Source organism: Tamandua tetradactyla, chromosome 1, assembly GCF_023851605.1.
Source record: "Tamandua tetradactyla isolate mTamTet1 chromosome 1, mTamTet1.pri, whole genome shotgun sequence".
In the NCBI taxonomy this organism is placed as follows: Eukaryota; Metazoa; Chordata; class Mammalia; order Pilosa; family Myrmecophagidae; genus Tamandua; species Tamandua tetradactyla.
In genome coordinates this window covers 184218343-184243953 of record NC_135327.1, presented here as the reverse complement: position 1 = coordinate 184243953, position 25611 = coordinate 184218343, and the positions used below count along the sequence as shown (strand labels likewise).

At 33.9% G+C, this 25611-nt stretch overlaps 1 protein-coding gene across 4 annotated transcripts in view; it reads left to right on the top strand.

The window, feature by feature from the left end:
• BRAF (B-Raf proto-oncogene, serine/threonine kinase) overlaps nucleotides 1–25611 on the top strand; it is a 232221-nt gene that overhangs the window by 141112 nt on the left and 65498 nt on the right. For 3 of the 4 annotated variants that reach the window (XM_077147814.1, XM_077147805.1, XM_077147786.1), the window contains exons 4-7: nucleotides 13044–13147; nucleotides 13960–14062; nucleotides 20162–20310; nucleotides 21242–21361. In XM_077147814.1, coding sequence (XP_077003929.1) covers nucleotides 13044–13147; nucleotides 13960–14062; nucleotides 20162–20310; nucleotides 21242–21361 — 476 coding nt within the window. The remainder of the gene's footprint in view (nucleotides 1–13043; nucleotides 13148–13959; nucleotides 14063–20161; nucleotides 20311–21241; nucleotides 21362–25611) is intronic. The other variant, XM_077147796.1, reaches the window with a different exon arrangement.

The window sequence follows — 25611 nt, the reverse complement described above, 5'->3', positions numbered from 1 at the left end:
AAATTAAATATTGCAGGAAATATAGAATCTAGCAGTAGAAGTCACCATTTTAATTAAGTTAGAAAGCCACAAAGGTATAAAAAGGTACATTATTTCACAAAATAAAAATTAAGTTGTATATTATTAGAATAAAGATTTCAAAAAATAAACATAGGACTGTACAGCACAAACAGTGAACCCTATTGTAAATGCTGGACTATAGTTTATAGTACAGTTATAAAATGTTCTTTCATAAATTGGAACAAATGTCTCACACTAAGACAAGGTGTTAGTAATAGGGTGATTTACAGGAACTCTGTATTTTATGCGTGATTTTTCTATAAACCTACACTTCTCTAATAAAAAATAATACTGGCTAGTGTGAAACTGTTATGTATCCCACAAAAGCCATGTTTTAATCCTGATAGAATCTTTTGGGGCCAGACCTATTGTTTCCATGAAGATTGACCCACTCAATTATGGGTGTGAGCTTTTGGTTAGATTACTTCCATGAAGATGTTACATGCCCAGTTGTCTGTTTGACCTTTTGGTTTTTTACTTTTTTTATTTTTTCTTTTCTTTCTGTGTGTGGCCTTTTGATTAGTTGTAGATCTGACTCCAACCCTTGAAGGTGGGTCTTGATTAGTTTACTAGAGTCCTTTGAAAGGGGAAACATTTTGGAGAAACCTCAGATGCATACGCTTGGAGAACAGTTGCTTCACAGCAGAGAGACAGACACCTGGAGATGCTTGGAGTGCCGACAGAGAAAGCAGATGCCTAGACATGGACGTTTGGAGATACAGAGCCCAGCAGATTTTGCCGTGTGCCTTCCCATGAGATGCTAAGCAAGCCAGAACCTGGAGTGTTGTCATGGAGCTAAGTGAAAGACCCACAGACCATTAGAGAAGAAACCACTGGCTTCACAAGCTGGAAGCAGCAGAACCTGTAACAAGGACTATGAGATGCCTGCCATGTTCCTTCCCAGATCAGTATTTCTTCACTTAAGGTATCTTTCTCTGAATGTCTTAGTTTAGTCATTTGTATGGCCTTAGAACTGTGAACTTATAACCTAATAAATTCCCTTTTTGAAAACCATTCCATTTCTGGTATATTGCATTCTTGCAGCATTTAACAAACTAATACAACTTCCTAACAAAGTTAAATTTAGAAAGAAAATTGTGCTTATTTTGAGGGAAGTACAAATTTAAGTAACCATGGGATCACTTCATCTGGCAAATATTAAATTATTACCAGCAAGGGGTTAAGGAAGAAAGCTACACATTGCATTGCAGGTGAAAATACAAAGTATCATAACTTCCTGGAAAGCAATTTGGTAATATCTAATATAATTTAGAAGTACTGTGTCTTCTAAGCCAGCATTTTTACTATTGGGAATTTATCTCATAGAAATGAAAGCACCAATCTATAGGACAGCTATACAAGGATATTTATTGAAGTTTTGTTTGGATGACCAAAAAAGTGAATACACATCCATAAGAAAAGATAAATACACTGTTTTGTATGGAATCACTAAAAAGTGTGAACTAGGACAATACTTGTAAGTACAAGAGATTTTATAAGATGTATTGTTGAGTGAGGAAACAAAAATACAAGAAATGATAATACTACTGTTTTTTTTTTTAATCTGTGCATACCACATTGTGTTAATCTTGTATTTCCAGCAATTTAGCAAACAAGGGGACCCAAAATATCTCTGTAACTTAGAAATGTTAAATAAAATACATTTGTTTAAATGTATAGCAGAGCTCATAGAAAGCAAGGAAACCTACTAATTTTAACATTTTCACAGCCTTAGAAGTGTAAACTTGCAGCTTATTAAATTCCCCATTCTCATGAGAGAGAACTGAAGAACCAGAGATGTGAATGTGCTAATACTGTAGTTCAGGCATGGGCAAAGTGTAGCCTATGGGCCAAATCCAGCCCTCCACATGTTTTGGTACAGCCTGTGAGCTAAGAATGGTTTTTACACTTTGAAATGGTTGAAAACTAATCAGAGGAAGGAGAGTTCATGACACCTGAAAATTATATAAAATTCAAATTTGTGTCCATAAATAAAGTATTATTGGAATAGAGACCTGTTCATTTGTATATTTACCGACTATGGCTGCTTTTGTTCTATAGCTGCAGTGTTAAGTACTTGCAATGAAAACTGTATGGCCTGAAAAACCTAAAATATTTACTTTCTAATTCTTTATGGAGAAAGTTTAATATAGTGGCCCCCAGCAGGGACTGCTTGTCACCCTATGTTACTGAGATGTGAGTGTCAGTGTGTAGGGATTCAGGACTAGGCCTTGGGACAGTGTCACAAAATTAGTTGAAACTCATATCCTTAATTAAAGCTGAAAAACTTTACCTTCAGAGAAAGTGTAAGCGAAGAAAATGTGTTCCACCACAATACATGAATAACAAGAAAACATTTTCTCTTTTGGCAAGGGCACTAAGTGAAAGTTAATATTTCCCCTATAACTTCTTTTTGGGTGGTATGCTGGTTTGAAACTGTTGTGTACCCCAGAAAAGCCATGTTTTTTAACCCTCATTTGATATTGCTGGGTGGGATTGTTTTTATTGTTTCCATGGAGATGTGACCCACCCAGGTGTGGATGGTACCTTTTGATTAGGTGGTTTTCATGGAGATGTGACTCCACCCATTTAAGGGGGGGTTGCTTGCTAGAGTTCTTTAAGAAGGAAAGATTTTGGGAAAAGCTTCAGAGCCAACAAAACCCACACAGCCAGAGACCTCTGGAGATGTGAAAAGAAAACACCCCCAGGAAATCGTTATGAAATGAGAAGCCAGGAGACAAAGCTAGAAGATGTCACCATGTGCCTTCCCAGCTGACAGATGTACAGAAGCCAAAGACCCCAGCAGACACCAGCCATGTGCCTTCCCAGCTGACAGGTGTTCCAGAAGTAATCTCTTGATGGTGCTTTAATTTTAACATTTTCACAGCCTTAGAACTGTAAACTTGCAGCTTAATAAATTCCCCATTTAAAAGCTGTTCTGTTTCGAGTATATAGCATTCTGGCAGCTTTAAGAGACTAAAGGAGGTGTTAACGTATATACAATGTAAAATTTCCCCTTTTATTCCCCATTTGTATTGTTTACACTTCAGGAATATTAATTACCTTCACATTATAGTGTTATCATTACCCTCCATTGACAACGTTTCCATATTATGAACAGAAACTCTGTTCCATTCATACGTTGATGGGCACTTTGATTGCTTGCACCGTTTGGCTTCTGTAAATAATTGGCATACAAGTACATGTTTGGGTCTCTGTTTTTAGTTCTGTTTTCCACAGCAGATATACTATCTCCATTTGCTTCCATTCACTCCTGTGAGTGAAAATCTGCATCTTAGGAAAACATTCATCTAATGCATTTGAAAGTAGTATAGAAGGCCCTTCTCAAAATGGCAAGAATGCAGAGAAATAGAAACCCTTGCATAGTGTTGGTGGAAATGTAAAAACGTGCAGCTGCTGTGAAACCCTTGCTAATACTTGTTGTTTCCAGTTGTTGTTGTTGTTGTTTTTAAATAATCATTCTAATGGGTGTGACTTGGTATCTTAGGATTTTGGTTTGCATTTCCCAAATGACTGATGATGAGGAGCATCTTTTCAAGTGCTAGTTGGCCATTTGTATATGTTCTTTGGAAAAAAATGTCTATTCAAGTCCTTTGCCCATTTTTTAATAATTGGATTGTCTTTTTATTAGTTGAAGAACTTCATCTATTCTAGATATTAAACCCTCATCAAATATAGATTTCCAAATATTTTCTTTTATTTTATAGGTTTTCTTTTCACTTTCTTGATAATGGCCTTTGGTGCACAAAAACTTTTAATTTTTATGAAGTCCAGTTTAACTTTTTCTTTCAGTCCTTGTGCTTTTAGTGTGAAATCTAAAGTCTATTGCCTAATACAAGGTCCTAAAGATATTTCCTTTTGTTTTCTTCTAAGAGTTTATAATTTTAGCTCAGATATTAAGGTCATTTCTCCATTTTTAGTTGATTTTATATATGATGGGGTTCATGTTCATTGTTTTGAATGTGAATATCCAGTTTTCCCAGCATCATTTGTTGAAGTCCCCATTGAGTGGACTTGTATCCTAGAAGAAATCAGTTGACCATTGATGTGTGGCTTTATTTCTGAAATTTCAGTTCTCTTTCATTGGTCTGTTTCTCTGTTCTTATGTACTATACCGTTTTGATTACTATAGCTTTGTAATAAGTTTTGAAATCAAGAAGTGTGAGTTCTCCAACTAAGTTCTTTTTTTCTCAATATGGCTTTGGGTATATAGGGCCCCTTGTCATTCCTTATGAATGTGATGACTTCATTTGATGAATGAATGAATTCATCAAAATGAATGAATTTTCACTTTTGCAAAAAAGACTTTTGGAAGTTTGATTGGGATTGTATATTGTATTGAATCTATAATTGTTTTGGGTAGAATTGACATCTTAACAGTATTGTCTTAACTGTGAGAATGGAATGTCTTTCCATATATTTATCTCTTTCATTTCTTTCAGCAGTGTTTTGCAATTTTTAGTGTACAACTCATTTGAATTCTAGGTTAAATTTATTCCTAGATATTTTATTCTTTTAGATTCATTTGTAAATAGAATTATTTTCTTGATTTCCATTTTGGATTGTTCATTGCTGATATGTGAAAACGTAGGTGATTTTTGCATGTTGCTCTTGTATGTACCAACTTTGCTGAATTTGTTTTTTACCTCTAATAGTTTTTTTGTGGACTCTTTGTGATTTTCATGTCATCTCTTAACAGATAATTTTACTTCTTTCTGGTTTACATGACTTTTATTTCTTTTTCTTGACTTATTTTTTGGGTTAGCCATTCCAACAGATGTTGGATAGTGGTGGCGGAAGTGGGCATCTTTTTCTTATTCTTGGTCTTTGCAGGAAAGCTTTCAGTCTTCCATTGTTGAGTGTGTGTTTGTGTGGTTTGTTTATATATGCCCTTTATCATGCTGAGGGCCTTCCCTGCTTTTTTCAGGTTTTCTGAATATTTTTATCAAGAAATTGTCCTGAATTTTGTCAAATGCCTTTTCTGTTTGAGATCATGTGGGTTCCCCCCCTTTATTTTATTAATGTAAAATATATTGATTGATTTACTTATATTATTTCTTATATTAGCTCACCCTTATATTCCTGCAATAAATTCCACTTGGTCATGGTATATAATCCTTTTAATGTTGTTTAGATTTGAATTACAAGTATTTTGATGAGGATTTCTGCATTTTATTCACAGGGAATATTGGTCTCAATTTTCTTTTCTTTTGATGTCTTTATCTGACTTTGGTATTAGGGTAATGTGGTCCTTGTAGAACGAATTTGGAACAATTTGAAAGGATTTGGATTAATCTTGTTGAAAAAAATTTGTGTTTTGACAAATTTTCTTGAATATGAGAAGCCAAGTAAACAACTCTACCTTAGCTCAACCTTCACGTCCTGTTTTCACTAAGCCTAAATATCAGCCAGTGGTAAAAGCTTAGGGTTTTCCAGGTATTTTCTGAGTACATGTTCTGTCCTGGTCATGTGGGTGGCCTTCTAAATTCCCCAGTATACATGAGCACTTTTGAAAGCCTTAATTTCACAAAGAAACTCCCCAGATTATCCTTCTGGGCTTTAGGTGATCTTTTGTGTGTTTCAACCATAATCTTTTGCCCCAGCCAGCTGTGGAGTTTTGATTGGCCTTACAATATTTTTGAGCAGTGCCCACTGTTTTTCTGCCCTGAGTGGTTTGCAAGTTAGGCCAAACAGAGGTAAGTACCTTGTTTCAGTCATTTGGGTAACCCTCAGACAGATTAAAACAGTCAAATGCAATAATTTGCAAATAAGGTCTCTTCTGCTCCCTTCAGAGCCAGGGACCATGGTCCCACACTTGGAACGTGGGCTTCAGTCTTCAAGAGCCAGGGAGTGGGGAGAGCAAGTGCAAGTGAAAACACCACAAAGCTGTCCCTTTTTTTTCTTCTCCATATACTTCATATTTAATAGCAGTTTTTCACTTGCCTAATTGAATAAACAGCTTTCCTACACGGTGGGAAGTAAATTTTGGAATAGTTCATTTGGTGAGTAGAAGTTGAATTTTTAAAAATAGTTATTAAAAAGAAAAACGAAGTCTATTTGGCATTTTACATCAGGGAGAATGACCAATGTAGAAAGTCCTAGGTTTTCTGAAATAGTGGCCTGCTCTGGGGCATTTTGTCTCCTTATTTTGTGTCTTTTTTAGTTTTTCCTATATATGTAAATATTGCATCCAAAAAAATCTGTAAGTTCTTAGTATAGAGTGATGGTTAGATTATGGTGTCAACATGGCTAGGTAATGATGCCCAGTTGTTTAGTCAGGCAAGCATTGGCCTTACCATGGCTGCAAGGATATTTCATGGCTAGCTTGTAAATCAGAAGGCTGGTTTATTAAATCATCACTCAGTTCTGCAGCTGTAGCTGATTATGTCCGTGATCAACTAAGGGCACGTGACTTGCAAATGAGATAATCCAGTCAGTTGAAGACTTTTAAGGGAGAAGAGAGACTTTTTCACTGGTTTCTTCAGCCAGTAAGCCTCTACTGTGAGTTCATTGAGACCCTTCATTGAGCTGCCAGCTTCACAGCCTGCCCTGCGGATTTTGGGCTACTTCCATTCCCACAGTTGTGAGACTCCCACAGTTGTGAGACACCTTTATACATTTGATATTTACAGATATCTCCTATTGGTTCTGTTTCTCTAGAGAGCACTGACTAATAGTTATGAGTTCCTTAGAAAGCAGACCTGAGGTAAATTTTTTATTAGTAAACTCCCAGAGACCAGGTGTGAGGAAGAAAGTCAGTGAGACAAAGAAGGAGAAAGAACTAATAATAAATTATAAATAAGGATGTATTATCAAGAGTGATAAACATATATTATCAAACCGTTTACTACTTGCTATCAAGAGCAACTAAGTTGCTCAAGCTTAAAGCTATATAGACCATGGGTCTGGGGAAGAAAAGAAGAAGAAATTCTCCAGCACGTATCTTCCATTGGTTAAAATTAGCCCCTTGAGTCCTTAATTCCCGCTATGCTTTGGAGTTATACATGAATGGGCTCTAAGAAGGTCCCTGTTTTTCAGACTGGCAACAACGAGGAAGCCCTAGGTAAAGAGGCAAAAGGTACATAGTTTAGGCATGAGACAAGATGCTGTTAGGTTTATCCACATGAAGTTGGTCAGATCTCACATAGGATAATTTCTCTTTATGGTAGCTGGGGATGTAACAAACAGCCAGAAGTCCTAGAATCAGATATTCCTGTTGTTTTTAAGTTGTTGTTTTTTCTTGATTTAGAATGTGCTTCACTACTGTAAACCTTTGAATATTTTCCATAGTTTTTACAAAGTTGATTAAGTTGGTATCTTCTTGTTTTTCAATGTTTTTGTGGAAGGATGGGTATTTGCCATTGTGCCTACTCTGTCATTTGTTGACATCACTCTTCAAAGCATGTTTTAATACTTTTACTACATATATATGTATACATGAGCAGTAGTCAGTATTTTTGTTTTTTAATTTATTTAGTCTGATACTTTATGTAATGTTCACATTTTTGTCTTTTTAATATGAAATTATAATTTCGAGAGATATATATGTTTGTATAATCAGATCTAGTTCATTCACTTTAACTACTATTGAGTATTCCAACTTCTGAATATGCCAGTTTATCTTTTGCCTTGATGAACTTCTGGGTTGTGTTCAGTTTTTGATATTACAAAAATCATTTAAATAAACATTTTTGTACAGGATTCTTTGCATACTTTTATTTTGGAGTTACAGATCTGGAAGTGGAATTCCTGGGAGAGGAGGTGTGCACATTTGGTTCAAAGGTTGTAAAAGAACTCAGGTCTGACAAAATATTAAAACTACTAAATTAATTTTAGCTTATGTGGGATGGAAGCTCTCTGAAAGCACCTTATCTTTTTCTTTGTTTCCTCATATCTTAGAGTAGTGCCTAGCACTTTGTAGATGTTATGTAAAAATTTTTGAAAGAATGAATCTTTTGGTTTACCATATCCTGGAATTTGTAAACAAATATTCTGTTGATTGGTATTAACCTTGATTGTATCTGAGATAAAGGAAAGAAAGGGAATAGGGCAATATTGGATGCTTCATTAAGCAAGAAATGTTTGTGTGATGGAAGGGGTAAAGAGAAGCTATATTCTTGCTTTTGACAGTTGGGAAGGAAAAGCGGTTTCAAAAAATAATAAAACTAATACTAGAGTCTTTAATTCTCTTGCTAGTACAAATGAGTGGTTGTAATGAATAGGTTGAGAGTAAAGGAACATAGATTAGAGTAAATGATAGAACCCTAGGGAGCACCCTCCCTACCCCTGTTTTTTATTCTTCTTCCCTACCCTTTAATTCTTAGTATCGATAAAGCAAGGACCTAACATCTACCAGTGGTGAAATAAGGTGATGCATTCCATTTCTGTGTTGGCATGAAAAGCAGTAATACCTTTTACAAAATGGGCCTTGTAAAAAAAACATTTTCACATGCTCTCATTTGAGCATCATAGCAATTTTGTGGGGTAAAGTAAAATAAGGACCAGTTTTAGTTCATAATGGTGTGTAAATTGCTTGTTAGTTTAATAAAATAGCTGTATAATCCAGAACATTCTTGACTCCTTATAAGTTCTGTTCTCAACCTCACCAACAGTAAAAGGGTTTCTCTATGTTGTTAGGTAAGATTTTTCACCCCCTTAGAGAACTAATGTGGTAATTGATTAACTTTAGTTTTCATTTTTTTTATGATTGGTTGGGACCAGCAGTTTAGCAGTAAAAGAGTTACCACCTTTAACAAATCCTGTGGTCCCTGGCTCTTTGCCAGTTAAATTCCATCTGACCAGGAGGCATACTTAATTCTGAAATTGTTTTTACTTTATGAAGTTTTTGTAGTATGGACAATCTCTTTTTTTTATTTCAATGAGACCTTGTTTGAGATCATGTCAAATTTTGCTTTGGAAATAATACTGTGATTGGTGTAACAATCCTAACAAGGACTTGACATCACAGTTTATGATCATAAAATCAGGAATCTATAAATTTAAATTTATTTTCATATCATATACTGGAAAATATATTCTATGCTAGTTTATACAAGGAGATCTCAGTGTATCATGAAGTAATCTTAAAGCCTAAAATAAAGTAAAATTTTAAACTGTAGAAAATTCAACATAAAATATTCCATATTAACCATCTTCAGTGGTATTACTTACATTCAAAATGTGCTGCTATCACAAAAAATTTTATCATGGAAAATTTTAAACATACACAAAAGTAGAATACTGTCGTGAACCATCATGAACCCATGGATAAAAGACAATTTTTAGTTCAAAAACTGTTACATTAAAGTTTAGACTAATACATTTTGTTTTGGTCTAAATTTTTCTTTGGCAAACATGATTCCATTGGCAAAGATTAGATTCCAGTAAATCTAGCTATTTTCTTTTTTTCAAAAATAGATTGCTTGACTGTTGAGCTGTGTTCCAGTAGCCTTGATTCTTGAAGATGATTGTATAAAGATATAACTTTTAGAATGTGACTGTGTGATTGTGACTACCTTTACTCCTTTTATCCAGGGTATAGACAGATGGGTACAAAAGAATATGGTTAAAAAATAAATAAGTAATAGGCGGAAATAGGGGGAAAAATTGGGTAGATGGAAATACTAGTGGTCAGTGAGAGAGAGCTATAAGGGGTATGGTGTGTATGCATTCTGTTTTTTTACCTTTTTATTTCTTTTTCTGGAGTGATGCAGTTGTTCTGAAAAATGCATATATGGTGATGAATATATAACTATATGGTGATATTGTGAGCCACTGATTATATACCACATATGGAATATATGTGTATGAAGGTTTATCAATTAAAATATCTTTTTAAAAAAGGAAAGTGCTTGAAAAAAAGTAGATTGCTTGTTTTTTTTTTTAAAAAAACTAATGCTGCTTTGATAGTAGCCTCATCATAGTTATATAATTTTGAGGTTTGGAGGTGACCCATAAACCTGGTTCTTTTGAAAATATCTTTTTGGTCTTTCCAGCCTTAAGATATCAAACAATCTTTTTTTTTATTTTTCTTTTTGAATAGGTAATACTTTGACATGGTATTTACATTGAGAAATCTTGTCTTCTCCCTCTACCACTATACATCCAGTTTCTCTTGCCTCTTTTAGGTAACTTGTTATTAGGGTCTTTTCTTTCCTTTGCATATTTCTAGTATTTCTTTATATAGATAAAAAGCAAGCACAATTATATAATCTTATTTCCCCACTCCCCTTCATGCACAAAATGTATCATACTGTATAAATCATTCTGTGTTTTGCTTTTATTACTTATATAGACCATCCTGGAAATTTTCCATTTCTGTACCTAGAGAATTTGCATATTCTTTTTTATAGCTACAATTCCACTGTATAAATATACTGTAGTTTATTTAAACAGGGCTCTACATATAGGCACTCAGGTTGTTTCCAGATTTTTGCTATACAATAAATACTATAGTGAATAATGGTGCGGTTGTGTCATTCTATGAGATAAATTTTCAGAACTAGGCATGTCCAGATTAAAGGGAAATTTACATTTTTGATTAGGGTATATATTGTCAAATTTCCCTTCATAGGGCTACCTTAGTTTTCCACTCCTTCAGCACTGTATGAAATGCTTGTTCACCCATACCCCTATCAGCAGAGTATGTTGTCATGCTTTTGGACTTTCGCCAATCTGATAGTTGAAAAGTATTTTGTCTTTCATGTCCTTTGCCAGTTTTCTGTTTGGTTGTTGGTCTTGATCTTTATTTTTCAGGGAGATTCTATGTCTGTTTTATGAGTTGCAAACTATTTTTCCCACCTTGTGTTTGTCTTTTGACTTTGCTTTATAGTGTGTGGGGGGGGTTGTTTTGCTATACAGAAGGTTTTATTGTTTTTATGTAGTTGAACTTAGTATTTTTCTTTTATAGCTTCTTGATTTTGTATCATAGTTATAAAAGTCTTCTACACTTGAAGGGTAAAAGGAGTTCCCATGTTTTCTTCCGGTTCTTTTATGGTTTATTCCTTCTTTCTTCTCTTTCCTTTCTTACTTATTTCAGTATTAAAATATTTGACCCATTTTTTGTTTATACTAGTGTACAGTATGATGTATGAATGAGCCTCTTTTTCCTAGATTGATATTCTGATGTCCCAAAATAAATTATTCTAAAGTTCATCTTTACCCTGTTTCAGATGCTGCATTTATCTTATCCTGATATCCCTTATGTATCTTTCTGTTCTGTCCCATTGGTCTGGCATCTCTTTCACAGAAGCTATCATGGAGACACAAATAGTACAAAATTTCAGTCTTGAGAAGTGGAATGAGAAAGGACTGAGTTAAAAATACCTAAGTTAAGAATACCTTCTTAAGTAAAAAGATTTCTTTGATAACGTAGAATAAGATTGAATAGGGTTGTAAACTGAAGATAGGGCATCAGCATAGGCAGAATATGACTGGCAGGGGGAAGGAGTAAGCTTTCCTTCAGTTCATTAGGTAACCATTCAGTCTTTTTTTGAATACTCCAGTGATGAGCCTGCTCCCTTATGACAAACTTTTTCTTTGCGGAATAGTTTTAATTATTACATTAAGTTAAAATCTACCCCCATATTTGTAATTAAAGGTTTTAATTTGACTTTCTGGATTATTCTCTTTTCACCATGCTACTGAAATTCAGCTGTCTTATACTTACCTTTACTGCATTTTTTTTCTCTCTAGCCTAAAGATTCCCAATTCTTTGGAAACTTTTGGTCTGCTGAGTACTTTAGTGGTTTAAGAGAACAGAATGTCTAATACTATTTTTTATTAATTACCACATCCCTTCCCTCTGCCTTCTACTTCCTACCCAGTATAAACTCTGCACACTTTGTACTCTGCCTCACTTTAGTCCTCACTGTGATAGTTCATGTTCTCTTAGTTATGAATAATTAAATTCACCTTTGAAGAAAAGGGGAGGGAAGAAGGCCAGGGATAGGAATAACTTCAAATATACAAAAAGATTATTTTTGTTTCTTTATCTCTTGCTCCTTCCCAATGTCTTATCTACTGCTCCCTACTTTAATTTCACACTCTAACCAGAATGTTTCAGTTAGTCAGAAAGATAGTCAATGTGAACTCCAGATTTGTGTCCCCTTGATATAGCAACTATGGTGGAAACTGGGGCTTCTTAAAACCAGTGTCCATGTATTAGTTTAGGGAAGAACTTTGGTACTGTTTAGGTCCTGTATCCAACCCTGGGCCATTTACTGTTGCCAGTTTAAGTCATCTGTAGGCAGAGAAGCAGCAATGCTTGATTGAAAGCCTCCCTAGTACCACATGAATTTTAGGGAAAGGAGGTTCCCAAAGGAAATAAGGGTGGTATGCAGCTAAAGAATACACATCAATTATACACAATGAAATAAATATTTTTTTCTGCCATTTTTAAGGTCAGTAAGAAGTCTCTTAAGGACCCAGGGTGATTGAAGGATTACACATCTTTCAGCTTTGAACAGTATTGAATCAAAATTGATTTTTTTTTTTTTTTTAAACATGGGCAGGCACTGGAAATCGAACCCGGGTCCTCTGGCATGGCAGGCAAGCATCCTTGCCTGCTGAGCCACCATGGCCCTCAAAATTGACTTTGTTTTAAATGTTGACCCATCTCAGTGGTGGGTATGTAGGGATCTGTTATATTTTCTGTTCTTTTTAATATGTTTAAAATGTTTCATTATTTTAATAAAATACTAAATAAAATATCAATTTTAAAAATTAGTTTGCTTTGATTCAGGCTCATGAATAATAATAGATACTTGTATCATAATTTCCCTTCAATATTAATATTAAGTTAGCTGTGGAAATTATGTATAAACACAATAATTTATGTTGAATAGTTTATATGACCATTTAGAGGTGTTGTAAAGGTAAATTAATTGAAATTTTTTTTAATGATGTGAGAAAAACAGTTTATTCCCTTTTTCATCCTATCACATATCGATGATACTTTGTAGGTACCTGCAAGGTGTGGAGTTACAGTCCGAGACAGTCTAAAGAAAGCACTGATGATGAGAGGCCTAATCCCAGAGTGCTGTGCTGTTTACAGGATTCAAGATGGGTATGGTTTGTATGTGATGTGATATGTTATATTTTTAAAAAAGGGGAAGAACCTCAGACATTAAATTTTGGAGTTTTCTGTAGAGTCTTTACTCAAACTTAGGGAATTAAAAATCAACTTTAGAAAAAATTTAATTTTAATTGTCAGCATAAAAAAATCTGGTAGGCCCTTTGAATAGTTTGTGTGACTATAGTTTCTTTGACTCTAATCAAATAATTTTATATAGATTTTGAGGTTCTTATGATTTTTTTAAAGCTATTTAAAAGGTTGCTTAGTTGGATAATGAACTCTTCCCCACATACTCATTTTTAATATAAACTTGAAGTTTCATAAAAGGCTTATAAAAATTAACATTTTATATTGAACTGTTTTTCTTTCAGAAAGTGTCTAATATTGTGCCAGGGTCTCCAAATTTTGAATCCTGTTTAAAAAAATCTTTTGGGGGCATGTTGCCCCCAAAGTACTCTTTTTCTTTGAAGGGATAGATAAGTCCATACCTTGATTTTTACTTTTTAATTTTTTGGACCCCAGGAACAATCCGTTTTCTGCTGTTGTAGGTCTTTTCTGGAGCTGACTTGAAGAAAAGAGTACATCTCTTTACCCTGCTGTTTGTCCAAGAGTGATACATTTATTTGGGGTAAACTTAAAAATTAATTTATTGCCATTTAAATTTCTAACGATGGAAGACCAGGGAGTCAAACCTCCCTCAGTATTACTAGCCCCTCAGTAACCAATTTTCGTATCTTCAGCATGAGGTATTTGGTGAGTTTTATGTACGATAACCAAGAAAAACTTGTGTCTGTACTTTTCAGAGAGAAGAAACCAATTGGCTGGGATACTGATATATCCTGGCTTACTGGAGAGGAACTACATGTAGAAGTGTTGGAAAATGTTCCACTTACAACGCATAACTTTGTATGTCCCTTTACATTCTTTTTTTTGAATGTCAAAATTTAAAGTTCTCAGGAATGAATTTTTACTTAGGGAATATGAAATATAGATAAATGATTTGGGGATTGATTGAAGTCCCCACTAAGTTGAAAATCAGTTCTGTTCTTTAAAAACTTGTATTTAAACTAAGGAGTTTTATTTTAATCATTATACTTTCTTTTCAATTAAAAAAATAGCAAGTCATTCTCATTATTAAAAGAAAATTTGAATGGTACAAAAGTATATAAAATAAAAAGGTGAAACTGCTCTTCTAGAGGTAATCATCTGTCTGTAGATTATTATGTAGTCTTTCATAGTTTCTTTTATATACACACTCAAGCATGTATACATACACCTGCAAACCCAAAGTTTTCATTTTCTTTTCTTTCCCTACCCTCCCTCCCCCTTTTCCTTCCTTCAAAACACAGATGTGCTCTGTATAATATTCTTCACTTTTTTTTAATTCAACAATACATCATGGCCATATCTCCACTTCAGTACACCTACAGCTTTATTTTCGTAATGTTTGTGCAAGAGTCTGTAAGAATAGGATTTGTTATGTTTAACCATCCTTCTGAGACATTTAGCTTGGTTTTGCTTTCTTTTTTTCATCTATTATATACAAGACTGAAAGGAACCTTTCTACATACATCTTGACATACTTGTATAAACATTTCTGAAGAATAGGTTAAGGGAAATGGAAAAGCTGGATATTAACTTTCCTTGAGGATTTCTCCCTTTATCAAGTTATTGCATTTGGTAGGACCTAGTATGCACTGAATGTCAGTAGCAGGAGGGCTGGAAAGTGACACCTTTCCACCTTAAAGATAAGTTCCTAGAACTTGAGAACCTATCCTTTAAAGGATAGGTAGAAACCAGGATTAGAATTATATGCAAGGCAGGAAAACATTTCTTACTCTTCTGTATATATGCAATTTTGACTGTAGATTTTTTATCTGTATAGATACTTTTGGCATCAAGTGTTTTCCCATGTGCCTTATTGGAATAGTCCAGCTGAGCTCTCAAAGTGTAGAGCATTGACTACTCGTTTTCTTAATAGTTCTTCTTAGCTAGAAATTGCACTTGAGGATGTGAAAGAAGACATAAGTTGCTGAGCATGAGAAAATAGTATTTAGTGTTTGAGGAAGATCCTTTCCACAAGAGGATAATGAAAATAGACTTCAGATTCGTGCTAGAGTATGGAAATCCTCACAACACAGTTTGATACTTGCCCATAAATTTTCATTCAGAGCCTTCCATTTTCCAATACTATGTAATAATAAAACTTTCATAAACACTCTTAATAACTGGGTATGTAAAAAGTGCTATGGATACACAGAGTAAACACTCCTAGTGTGGGCTTTAAGAAGTCGGGAAGGTTTATCAAAGGCAGAAATATCTAAGCAAACGCCTGAGATTGAGTAAATGATAGGTAAAGAGTGAAGGAAAGAGCAGAGGGAGCAGCAGGAAAGCATCTTAACTTGGCAGTTTTAAAAGAAGTTTAGATTGGATGGTACAAGGTTGGAGACGGATGTGTTAGAGTGTAGCAAGAGTTATGGGAAGAAATGTAAGAATCTAGCTCATGAAACTAAAAGCTGAGTTGGACTTTTACCCAAAATATAATTAAAAATTTACGGGTTATAAGCAGGGAAGGGCTGTGATTAGATTTGTGTTACAAGATTGCTAAGTGCCATGTAGATTTCCTCTTTGCTGTTTGTGTTAGATTTTGCTAACTACCAAGGAGTGCTGCTTATGCTTCCTAGTTTCATAGGGTCCATCATGAAAACATTTCTTTCAGTATCTGCCTACATACATAGCAGGGAGTGAGGTAGGGTAGGAGAATAAGATTTGAATAAGGTACCATGTGTACAGCCCCTCATTTTTTCAATAACACTCAGCTTAATTTTTTCTTTCATTTAGCCCCACACCTTATAAATTAATGTGAGCAGATTGGTCTGTGCCTCCCACTGATTTACCATACATGTCTAGATATGTTAGAATTCCAGATTAAGCATGAGCTGTGACCCAAAAGAAAAGATATATTTATTGTGCCCACCTTTAGTGACAGAAGTACATGCACAGTTACTCCCATGAATATCTACATTTTCTTACCATCATGTTTCCCTCACCTCCCTCCCTTCTTTCTCCTCTCTTGTTTTCTCCTTTACATACACAAACAATCAGATACACATAGTTTTTTTTTTCCTGAATTTTTTTTGGGGGGATGGGGATGTGGGAGTTGCATGGAGCAGAGATTGAACCCAGCTCTCCTACATGGCAAATGAGCATTCTACCACTGAACTACCCTTCTACCCCTCTATAATTTTAAAATATAAGTCAGTGACAGGAAGAAAGAAAGCAATTGAGTAGATTAATGGAGAAAAATGAGGGTTTCATATTATCAAATGAGTGAGAATATGAGTGATTAGCAAAAAGAATCACATGATTGTAAAATGCTAAAAGTCTGTGAAAATATTTTGTATTTTTATGTGTTCTTTTTCCTGAGATTCTGCTAGCATTTATTTTGCTAGCAGTATAAAGGATGCTTGGCTTGGTAAATAGTTGCCATATAAACTAAATTACCTAAGATTTTCTAATTTCTTTTTTTTAAAAACTTTTTTTAAATTGTGAAAAATAACATATATTAAAAAAAATACATTTCTAAGTGCATTTTTTTCATCACATAGTTGTGTATTCATCACCATAATCATTTTTTTGAACATTTGCATCTCTCCAGCAAAAGAAAGAAAAAACTCATATATGCCATACCCTTTACTGCTCCCTTTCATTGACCACGGGTATTTCAATCTACTCAATTTGTTTTAACCTTTGTTCCCCCTATTGTTTGATTTTTTTTTAATTTTTGATCCATATTTTTTATTCATTTGTCCATACCATAGATAAAAGGAGCATCACACACAGCTTTTCACAATCACACAGTCACATTGCAAAAGCTATATCATTATTCAGTCGTCTTCAAGAAACCTGGCTACTAGAACACAGCTCTACAGTTTCAGGCCCTTACCTCTAGCTACTCTAATATACCATAAACTAAAAAGGTGATATCTATATAATGCGTAATAATAACCTCCAGCATAACCTCTCAACTCTGTTTGAAATCTCTCAGCCACTGACACTTTATTTTGTCTCATTTCTCCCCCCCCCCCCCCCCATTTTGGTCAAGAAGGTTTTCTCAATCCTTTGATGCAGAGTCCCTGCTCAACCTAGGATTTCTTCTGTCTCAGGTTGCCAGGAAGGTTTACACCCCTAGAAATCATGTCCCGCATAGAGAGGGGAGGGCATTGAGTTTGTTTGCAAAGCTTTTTCTGATTTCTTTTATGTCCATCATCAAATGGAGAGAAACAAAGCTAGAAACAAGCAGTTTCTTTTTTACATCCCCTGGAAAGCGATACATAGAAAGAAAGATAAAGAAAACAAGAACCATTTTTAAAACTATTGAAATGTTCTAAAAAAGTTATAATAGGGCCGAACCCTCAATCTTGTGGTTTGTTCATATGAAACTTATCCCTGCAAAGGATAGGCTAAGCCTACTTAAAATTAGGCCTAAGAGTCACCCCCAGAAAGCCTCTTTTGTTGCTCAGATGTGGCCTGTCTCTCAGCCAACACAGCAAGCAAACTCACTGCCCTCCCGCTGTCTACATGTGACATGACTTCCAGTGGTGTAAACCACCCTGGCAAGATGGGACTGAAATCCTAGAATGAACTGGGACTCAGCATCAAGGGATTGAGAAAGCCTTCTTGACCAAAAGGGGGAAGAAAGACATGAGACAAAATAAAGTGTCAGTAGCTGAGAGATTTTGAACAGAGTCGAGAGGTTATCCTGGAGGTTGTTCTTATACATGATATAGTATCCCCTTTTTAGACTAAGGTATATTAGGCTAGAGGGAAGAGTCTCAAACTGTAGAGGTGTGTTCTAGTAGCCATGTTTCTTGAAGATGATTGTATAATGATATAGCTTTTGCAAAGTGTATGATTGTGAAAATCTTGTATCTGATGCTCCTTTTACTGTGGTATGGACAGATGAGTAAAACATATGGATTAAAAATAAATAAACAGGGCGGGCCACGGTGGCTCAGCAGGTAAGAATGCTTGCCTGCCATGCCCGAGGACCCGGGTTCGATTCCCGGTGCCTGCCCATGTAAGGAAAAAATAAATAAATAAATAAATAAATAAATATAGGGGGAACAAATGTTAAAATAAAAATATATATATGTTGGATAGATGGAAATACTAGTGATCAGTGAGAGAGCGGGGTTAGGGGTATGGAATGTATGAGTCTTTTCTTTTTATTTCTTTTTTTGGAGTGATGTAAATGTTCTAAGAAATGATCATAGTGATGAATATACAACTATGTGATGATATTGTGAGCCATTGATTACACAGGAAGTATGAAATGTTCATACATTAAGAATGTTCATGTTGTATGTTGATTGGTTTTATTAATAAAAATTTTTAAAAAAAAGTTAAAGTAGGGTGGTGCAACAGTGGCACAGTGGCAGAATTCTTGCCTTCCATGCCAGAGACCCGGGTTCAATTCCTGGAGCCTTCCCATGTGAAAAAAAGAGAAAAAAGTTGTAATAGATTTTTATGCCAGAATATCATTTTCTTGATGAACCATTATTTTTAAACAACTTTTTATTCTGTTCAATACCAGTTTATTGAAAATAGAGTTTGGTAAACTGTGGATATTAAAATAAATGGATCATGAAAAGCATTTTAAATATAATGAAGTAGGTTAGAAAATTCTAAAATATAGCATATGTCTTAGCACAAATATTATTATATGAATACAGGTGTGTGGTGGATCATAATATAAAACATATTTCTTACTGTTGTTTATGGCCTAAATTGTTTGGAAAACAAAGGAATTTAAATATATAGCAGTGAACATAGGAAGAAATAGAAGTCACCCATACTCTCACCACTGTGTAATGGCCATTGTTAACATTTTGGTATTTGTTTATCCTTCTTATGTTTTCTGCTTATTATATACACAAAACAAATATTTTTTAAAAAACTACAACTTTAAAAACAATTTCTGGTTTTGATAGTTATCGAAACTGGATCTCCCTAGCACAATTCTGTTTATGTAACCCATGTTATAGATAGTGCCTTTTGATATGGAGTTCTTATGTGTTGTCTTTTAAGTTTCTGCATAGAGGAATGTGTCCAGAAATATTGGTGGCCTGAATATTCTACTCTTCTAACAAATTGATAATTTGTTAAAAAATGGTTCTTAACTGTATTTTATGTGATTATCCCACCCCTTGTCCTAGTTAGCAAGCTGAGTTCTAATTTTCATGTAAAACACACTAGCTTTAATCTTCTTAAAATAATTTTTTAAATATTTTTATCAAAATAGCGTATTGAATGGTTTTTAAAATACTACAGGGGGAAAATTTTTTTTTTAATTACTACAGGGAAGTTTATAATGAAAAATAATCTGTTGCCCAACACCCTTGCTGTCTTCGAGTGCTACTGTCCTGAGGAAACCATTCTTAACTTTTAATGGTTTCTTTTTTAAGTTCTTTTGGTCATTATTTTCATATTACTAAACAGTATCTTTAAGCCGCACTTTGTGGATAAAGCAACTTCCTCCATTACCCCTTATCCCCACAAGGTTATTATTTTTGGCTCCTCAGTGGAATGTCTTTGTAACTTTAAGTAATATAATTATACTTTTTTTTTTTGTTCCATCAACACCAGACACCATCTCTTAACTCCTTTCTTTGTCAGTAATTTAATTACACCCTTATCCTTCCTTTCTGTTCAATTCCCTCCTACTACTTCTCATCTCTATATTTATTTTAATGTTATCAAGCTTGATATCATTTGTCAGTTTTTCATCATTTCCCATCTTCTTGACTTCTGTATTTTTCATTTGAATATTGTAGTAAGGGATAAATACATATCATCATCTATCTTGAACCCACTAGTTTTACATTTTTAGTTTATGATATGAATATACTGATGGTTTGTTATTTTAAATAAGAAAGTAAATATGTTGCTTTCTAAAAAAATTCTTACAAATTTTTTAAATCCTCTGTGATTTTTACTTTGCAGGTACGGAAAACATTTTTCACCTTAGCATTTTGTGACTTTTGCCGAAAGCTGCTTTTCCAGGGTTTCCGCTGTCAAACATGTGGTTATAAATTTCACCAGCGTTGTAGTACAGAGGTTCCACTGATGTGTGTTAATTATGACCAACTTGAGTAAGTTATTTAAAAATAAATCGTTACTATTTATCATTTTACATTTAAATTTTCTTAATATGAAACTAAGAAGTCTGTGGGGAATTTTTCTGTCCAGTCCAATTGTTACAGGGAATAAAAAGTATAAAGAGAGTAATGTATAATATGGCCAGCCCTTCTCTCCCAAATTGTAATTTTGGTTCAGTTATACATTTAATTTATATTTCATATTCTCTTTTAATTAATATGGACCCCCTTCCCCACAGAAATCAATTTTGGATAGTTTTTGGGAGGAGAAGGAGTGTTGTTGCAGTTAAATTAACCATTATATTTTTGAACTGATTTGATCTGCTATTTTATAAATTATGTTTATTTTCTCCTTCCTTTCCTCTGTCTTTCCCCCTCATTCCCCACACCCCACCTCCGATTATGTATAAGTAAGATATAAAGCCTTCATACCCAGGGTGTCTCTTTTTAAAATATCTCCTTTCTTTGTGCCAGAATTTCCATCATAGATTAAGTTGAGTCTATTATAATATTTTTATGTTAGTGTTGCTGCTGTTGTTAAGGTCTTATTATTTTTCTCGATACTGGAGCAAACAGAATTCAATTCTGTACTTTTAACAGTAAATTATGATATAATCTAACATAGCAGTAGATACTGTTTCTTCTAATTCCTTAACCATAAAGAATGATTCCTCCTCTAACATGTAGAAATTTACATTCAAAAAATTAGTTTTAGATTCCAAGATTGCCTTTGAAAGTACAGCATAATTTTTTTTTAAATAAGCCTTTAGCCAAATATACAACTAATCACATTTTAACAGTTGTTTTGGAAAATGGAATTGGATCCAAGATTTTTCTGTTAACTATATAATGTATTCTGGTTATGAAGTTTCTGGGTTTTGCACAAGTTAGGTTTGTTTTGTTTTGTTTTGTTTTTGCCTCACAGTTTGCTGTTTGTCTCCAAGTTCTTTGAACACCACCCAATATCACAGGAGGAGGCCTCTTTAGCAGAGACTGCCCTCACATCTGGATCATCCCCTTCCGCACCCCCCTCAGAATCTATTGGGTATGATTTGACACCTGCTGTTTAGTGACATGCTATTTAAGCTGGTTTCTTTTGAATTTGAGGTTAATTTTAAACCTTTCCAACATTTGAATTGTCCTATTAAGGATTTTTTTTCAAATGCTTTATTTTTATCACACCAGTCAGATATTTTCTTGCATTTGGCACAGACAAATGGAATTAAAGCTGTCATAGGATGTTTCAGGAGCAGTCCTGAAAAATCAGGCATCAGATGATTTGGCATATCTACCCTGTGCTCATCATTTTATTAGGTAATATCAAATGTAGAAGTATATATTTCCATTTCAGAAAGTAGCATTAACACATGAAACAATGGCACATAATTTTAAAATAGTATATAAGTGTAATCTGCAGTTTATGATGAAGAATATTAAACTGTGTCATGAGGACAGTGTTGTCCTGTTTATGGGAGGAGGGAGAATAATGAGGGAGAGCATAATCAGGAAAACTTGAAGGAAGTAGGATTTAGACTAGGCCTTAAAGAATTACTAGGATCTGAATAGGGCTAGGAAATAAAAGCATGGTGACTGGGGGGAGGGAGGCAATTAAGATACAACATAAATAAAGGGAATTAATATCATAGGTTTGGGAGCTTATAAATAGAGGCTTATTTAAGACAAGGAGTACTTCTTGGGGACTAGTGGCAATGCCAGATTATATAATGTCCTGGAATTTAGACTTGACACAGAGAAAGTAAAAAAAAAAAAAAGGTTTTTGAGCAGAGAACTAACCTGATAAAAATGGTTTTAAAGAGTCACCTAGGCTTAATATATAGCTAGATTGATGGAAAAAAGTCTAGGGTGAGGAAGACTAGGTTGCTGTTGGTATTGAAGACTCAGAGGCAAAGAAGATTTGCACTGGAATGTCAGCAGTATGGAGAAGGGATGGATATACCTAAAATGTAAAAAAAAAAAAAAAAAATTAACATTTTACTAAATCTTGTGAAGGATAAAGCAGAGAAATCATTTTAAAGATGATGCAAAGATACCGTCTATTCACACTTCCACCGTAGGAAAAAAAGTTGATAATGCTAAATTTAGTGGATTTTACTTTGTGTTGGAGCATTTCTTTTACAAGTCTGCTTACTCTTTCCCTTTTGGATGTAAGGCATTATGCTATATCTGGGAGCATAAGGTTAAAAAAAAAAGTCCCTACACTGCATTGTTTTAAAATATTCCAGAGATATTTAGTTAAGATCCGAATTATGCATTATCGGTTTTAAACCCTACTTTCTCCCGCTATTCATAACATGAATAATGCTTTATTTAGACTTACCTACAATGAATAGGAAAAAAATCATTTGAAACTCCCAATATACCTGTAATTTTATCAAACTAACCTTTGACCTTTGTATTGGTATGCTTTCTGGAGGTCTCATGGGTTAGAAAATGTAGCAAAAAATTTTTGTCTTGAAGAATAGGTCTATTTATTTAATTTGGAACACTAGAAAATTCAGCCATTATTTTTTTTGTCAGCTATCCACTCTGGTGGAGTCATTTTATTCAAGCTGGTTGTATCTAGTTGTACACAGCTGTGTGTTTCTTAGATCAAATCAAAATATAAAATTTTGTTGTTTTTTTATTTTTTAATTAATCCTTTGGCTATGACATTGGCTTCTGATAGATTATATAAACTTGATGGCTTTCTAATGGTAGGTTAACAGTTCTACTATGAGCAGAGTTACAGAATACCATAGTAAAAGTTAATTTGGCCTCTTAGAAGGTTTATAATGATGACTTAGGACATTTGCATATAGTGAAGGAATATTGTCTAAAATTAAGAAACCATTTGCCTATGCTACATGTATTTTATTCAAAACTAAACTGAAGTAGACTTAATCTTAACCAAATATCAAGAAAGATATGTAAACGCTTCTCTAGAAATAGAGGTCCAGATTCTTTTATGTCACAAGTGTATATGGGTGTCTGTGTAAAAATGCAAGCCAATTTTGTTCCATGTCAAAATTCTGCATGTTGTTAATAGTACTGTTAACGATTATAATGGTCTTTGAACAAGTATAATGCATGGAAAAGTGGTATATTGTCCGGTTTTAAATAAAAAGAGATACTCCTTTTCTACTTAAAAAAAGGAAATAAAAAGTTGTGGAATGTACAAATTATGCCTCTAATGAAAAGTTAGTATTTTAAAACACATATATTACTGAACAGAAGCAGTAAGTGTGCTTCAAAATTTTAAAATAATCTAGACTGAAATGAAATCTAAACTAGTAATTTGCTGAAGGGTGTTAAAGGTGAAATTCTTTTTGTTTTTAACGTGATACCACTTATGTTAAAGAGGTTTGCAGCAAGACAGGTAGATCATTAAGAGAAAGCCAATTTGCTGACTGCTGAGATACTTCATAGGGTATAAATCACCTTGATCCGTGTAAAGATTTCCCAGTATAGAAAATCAGTTTTATCAGTATCAGAAATGATGACAGTTAAGGACATACTAGTTTACATTAACCAAAATCAGAAAAAACAAACTCATTTCAATGAGAAGTATACCTATTTTGTAGATCAAATTTATAATGTTGGATGAACCAATACTCAATCTGCTCTTGGAAGATATTTTTAGGTAAATATAGATTATAATCAGAAAATTTATTCTTGTTAAGCATGGAATTAGGATGGGGAAATTGTTTTCATGATTCAGATGTTTAATGATAGGCATAAGGGTATAATAATTGAAGTGTTCTCCAAAATTATATATACTTAATCTCAAGGAAATAAATTGACTTTGTGGGCCACGGCACCCTTCCCCCGGGTGGTGTTACATACAACTACCAAAGTTAGTCTTTCTTATTTTGTATGATATGCAGATATCTTCTTAATGTATGCATTCTTTTTAAATATGGTAATGAATCTTAAATTATAGCCAGTGTCTTAAGTTTTTTGGTTCTGGATCAGTGTCCTTTGTATATAAAGTTCTTATTTGTTAATCTACTACATGCTGCTTTCAGAGTCCTAACTCAGTAAGTTTTAGGAATGACTTGCTGTCACTTCTGCCTACATCAAATTGTTGTGTTAAGCAGGGTATCCTCTACAGTTGTAATTAATTCAGGCTTTTTCTCTTTTAAGCCCTGTTTATAGTATGCTATTGCCTTGAGACTTAAATCTGTCTTTGAAAAGTCAATGTACTTTCCGAAGCTTTTTTTTTTTTAACTAATATTGTCATTTCACATTCTTTCGCCTGCTCCCCAAATCCCTTGACAAAGTCCTTAATATTTGTCTACCTAAAACAAAAATAAAGGCGGTTCTTTCACAAAACTAAAAATTTCTCAGTAGCTAGAAAGATTAAAAAGAACAGTTTTCTTAAAGACTGGTTTTGTCAGTCTTAATTATAATTCTCCTTTGGGCTGATACCAATTTGTTTTAAGTATGTAATATTTTATTATTTGCATATCAATTCTAAATGAACTCATTTAGTTAATGTGAACACTTGAAGTCAAAATTTCTCTTTCCTACCCCTAATAATGTGCTTCAAAGAAGTAAAAGTATAAACTGATATGGTTCGTATTCTATTAACTTGCTTTATTTGAAGCTGTTTTCACTTTTTGGCTTCCTTTGCTGTTTAAACTTTTATCCATTTTTTACTATGTTTTTTTCCTGTTCCTCTCCAAGCCCTCTTCCCTCACAAATGTCTTTTTATTCTCTCAGTGTTATCCTACTGCCCATGTCTTAATAACCACTAAACATGCTGATTGGTTAGAAAGTTTGCATAAAATTGGGTGGAAGATGACGAATATGTAAAAAAAAAGACTATTAACCCTGAATCATTCATTGGTCCTAATAGAGCTCTCTGAGACAGCCATACTCCATGTATCAAATTATACTCATGTCAGCTGTTCTCTAGGACATCCTTTCTGAGAGTCATAGACTCCTTATAGGGTTTTACATTCTGTTTTCAAAACTTTAGTGATCTCTGTAAGTGCCGCTTTCTTTTTAAGGGCAGTAAGAGCTCATTATAGGCTTTGTTATTTGTTTCATCAAAACAGTTTTTTTTAAGTATTTGTTTTAATGTTTAATATATTAGATGAGTCTTCTTGGTCTCTAGTGATAATTAGGCATGGTAGAAAATTTCAAAATATAAGAACTGTTTCTTTTATAAGGACAGTTTCCTGAATTTGGAAAAGATCTTTTGCTTTCCAGAAAACTTTCATTTTAGTAACTTCAGATTTCAAGAAACGGCAAAGTTAGAAAAAATGGCAGATTTTATTCAGTTGCTCTCCA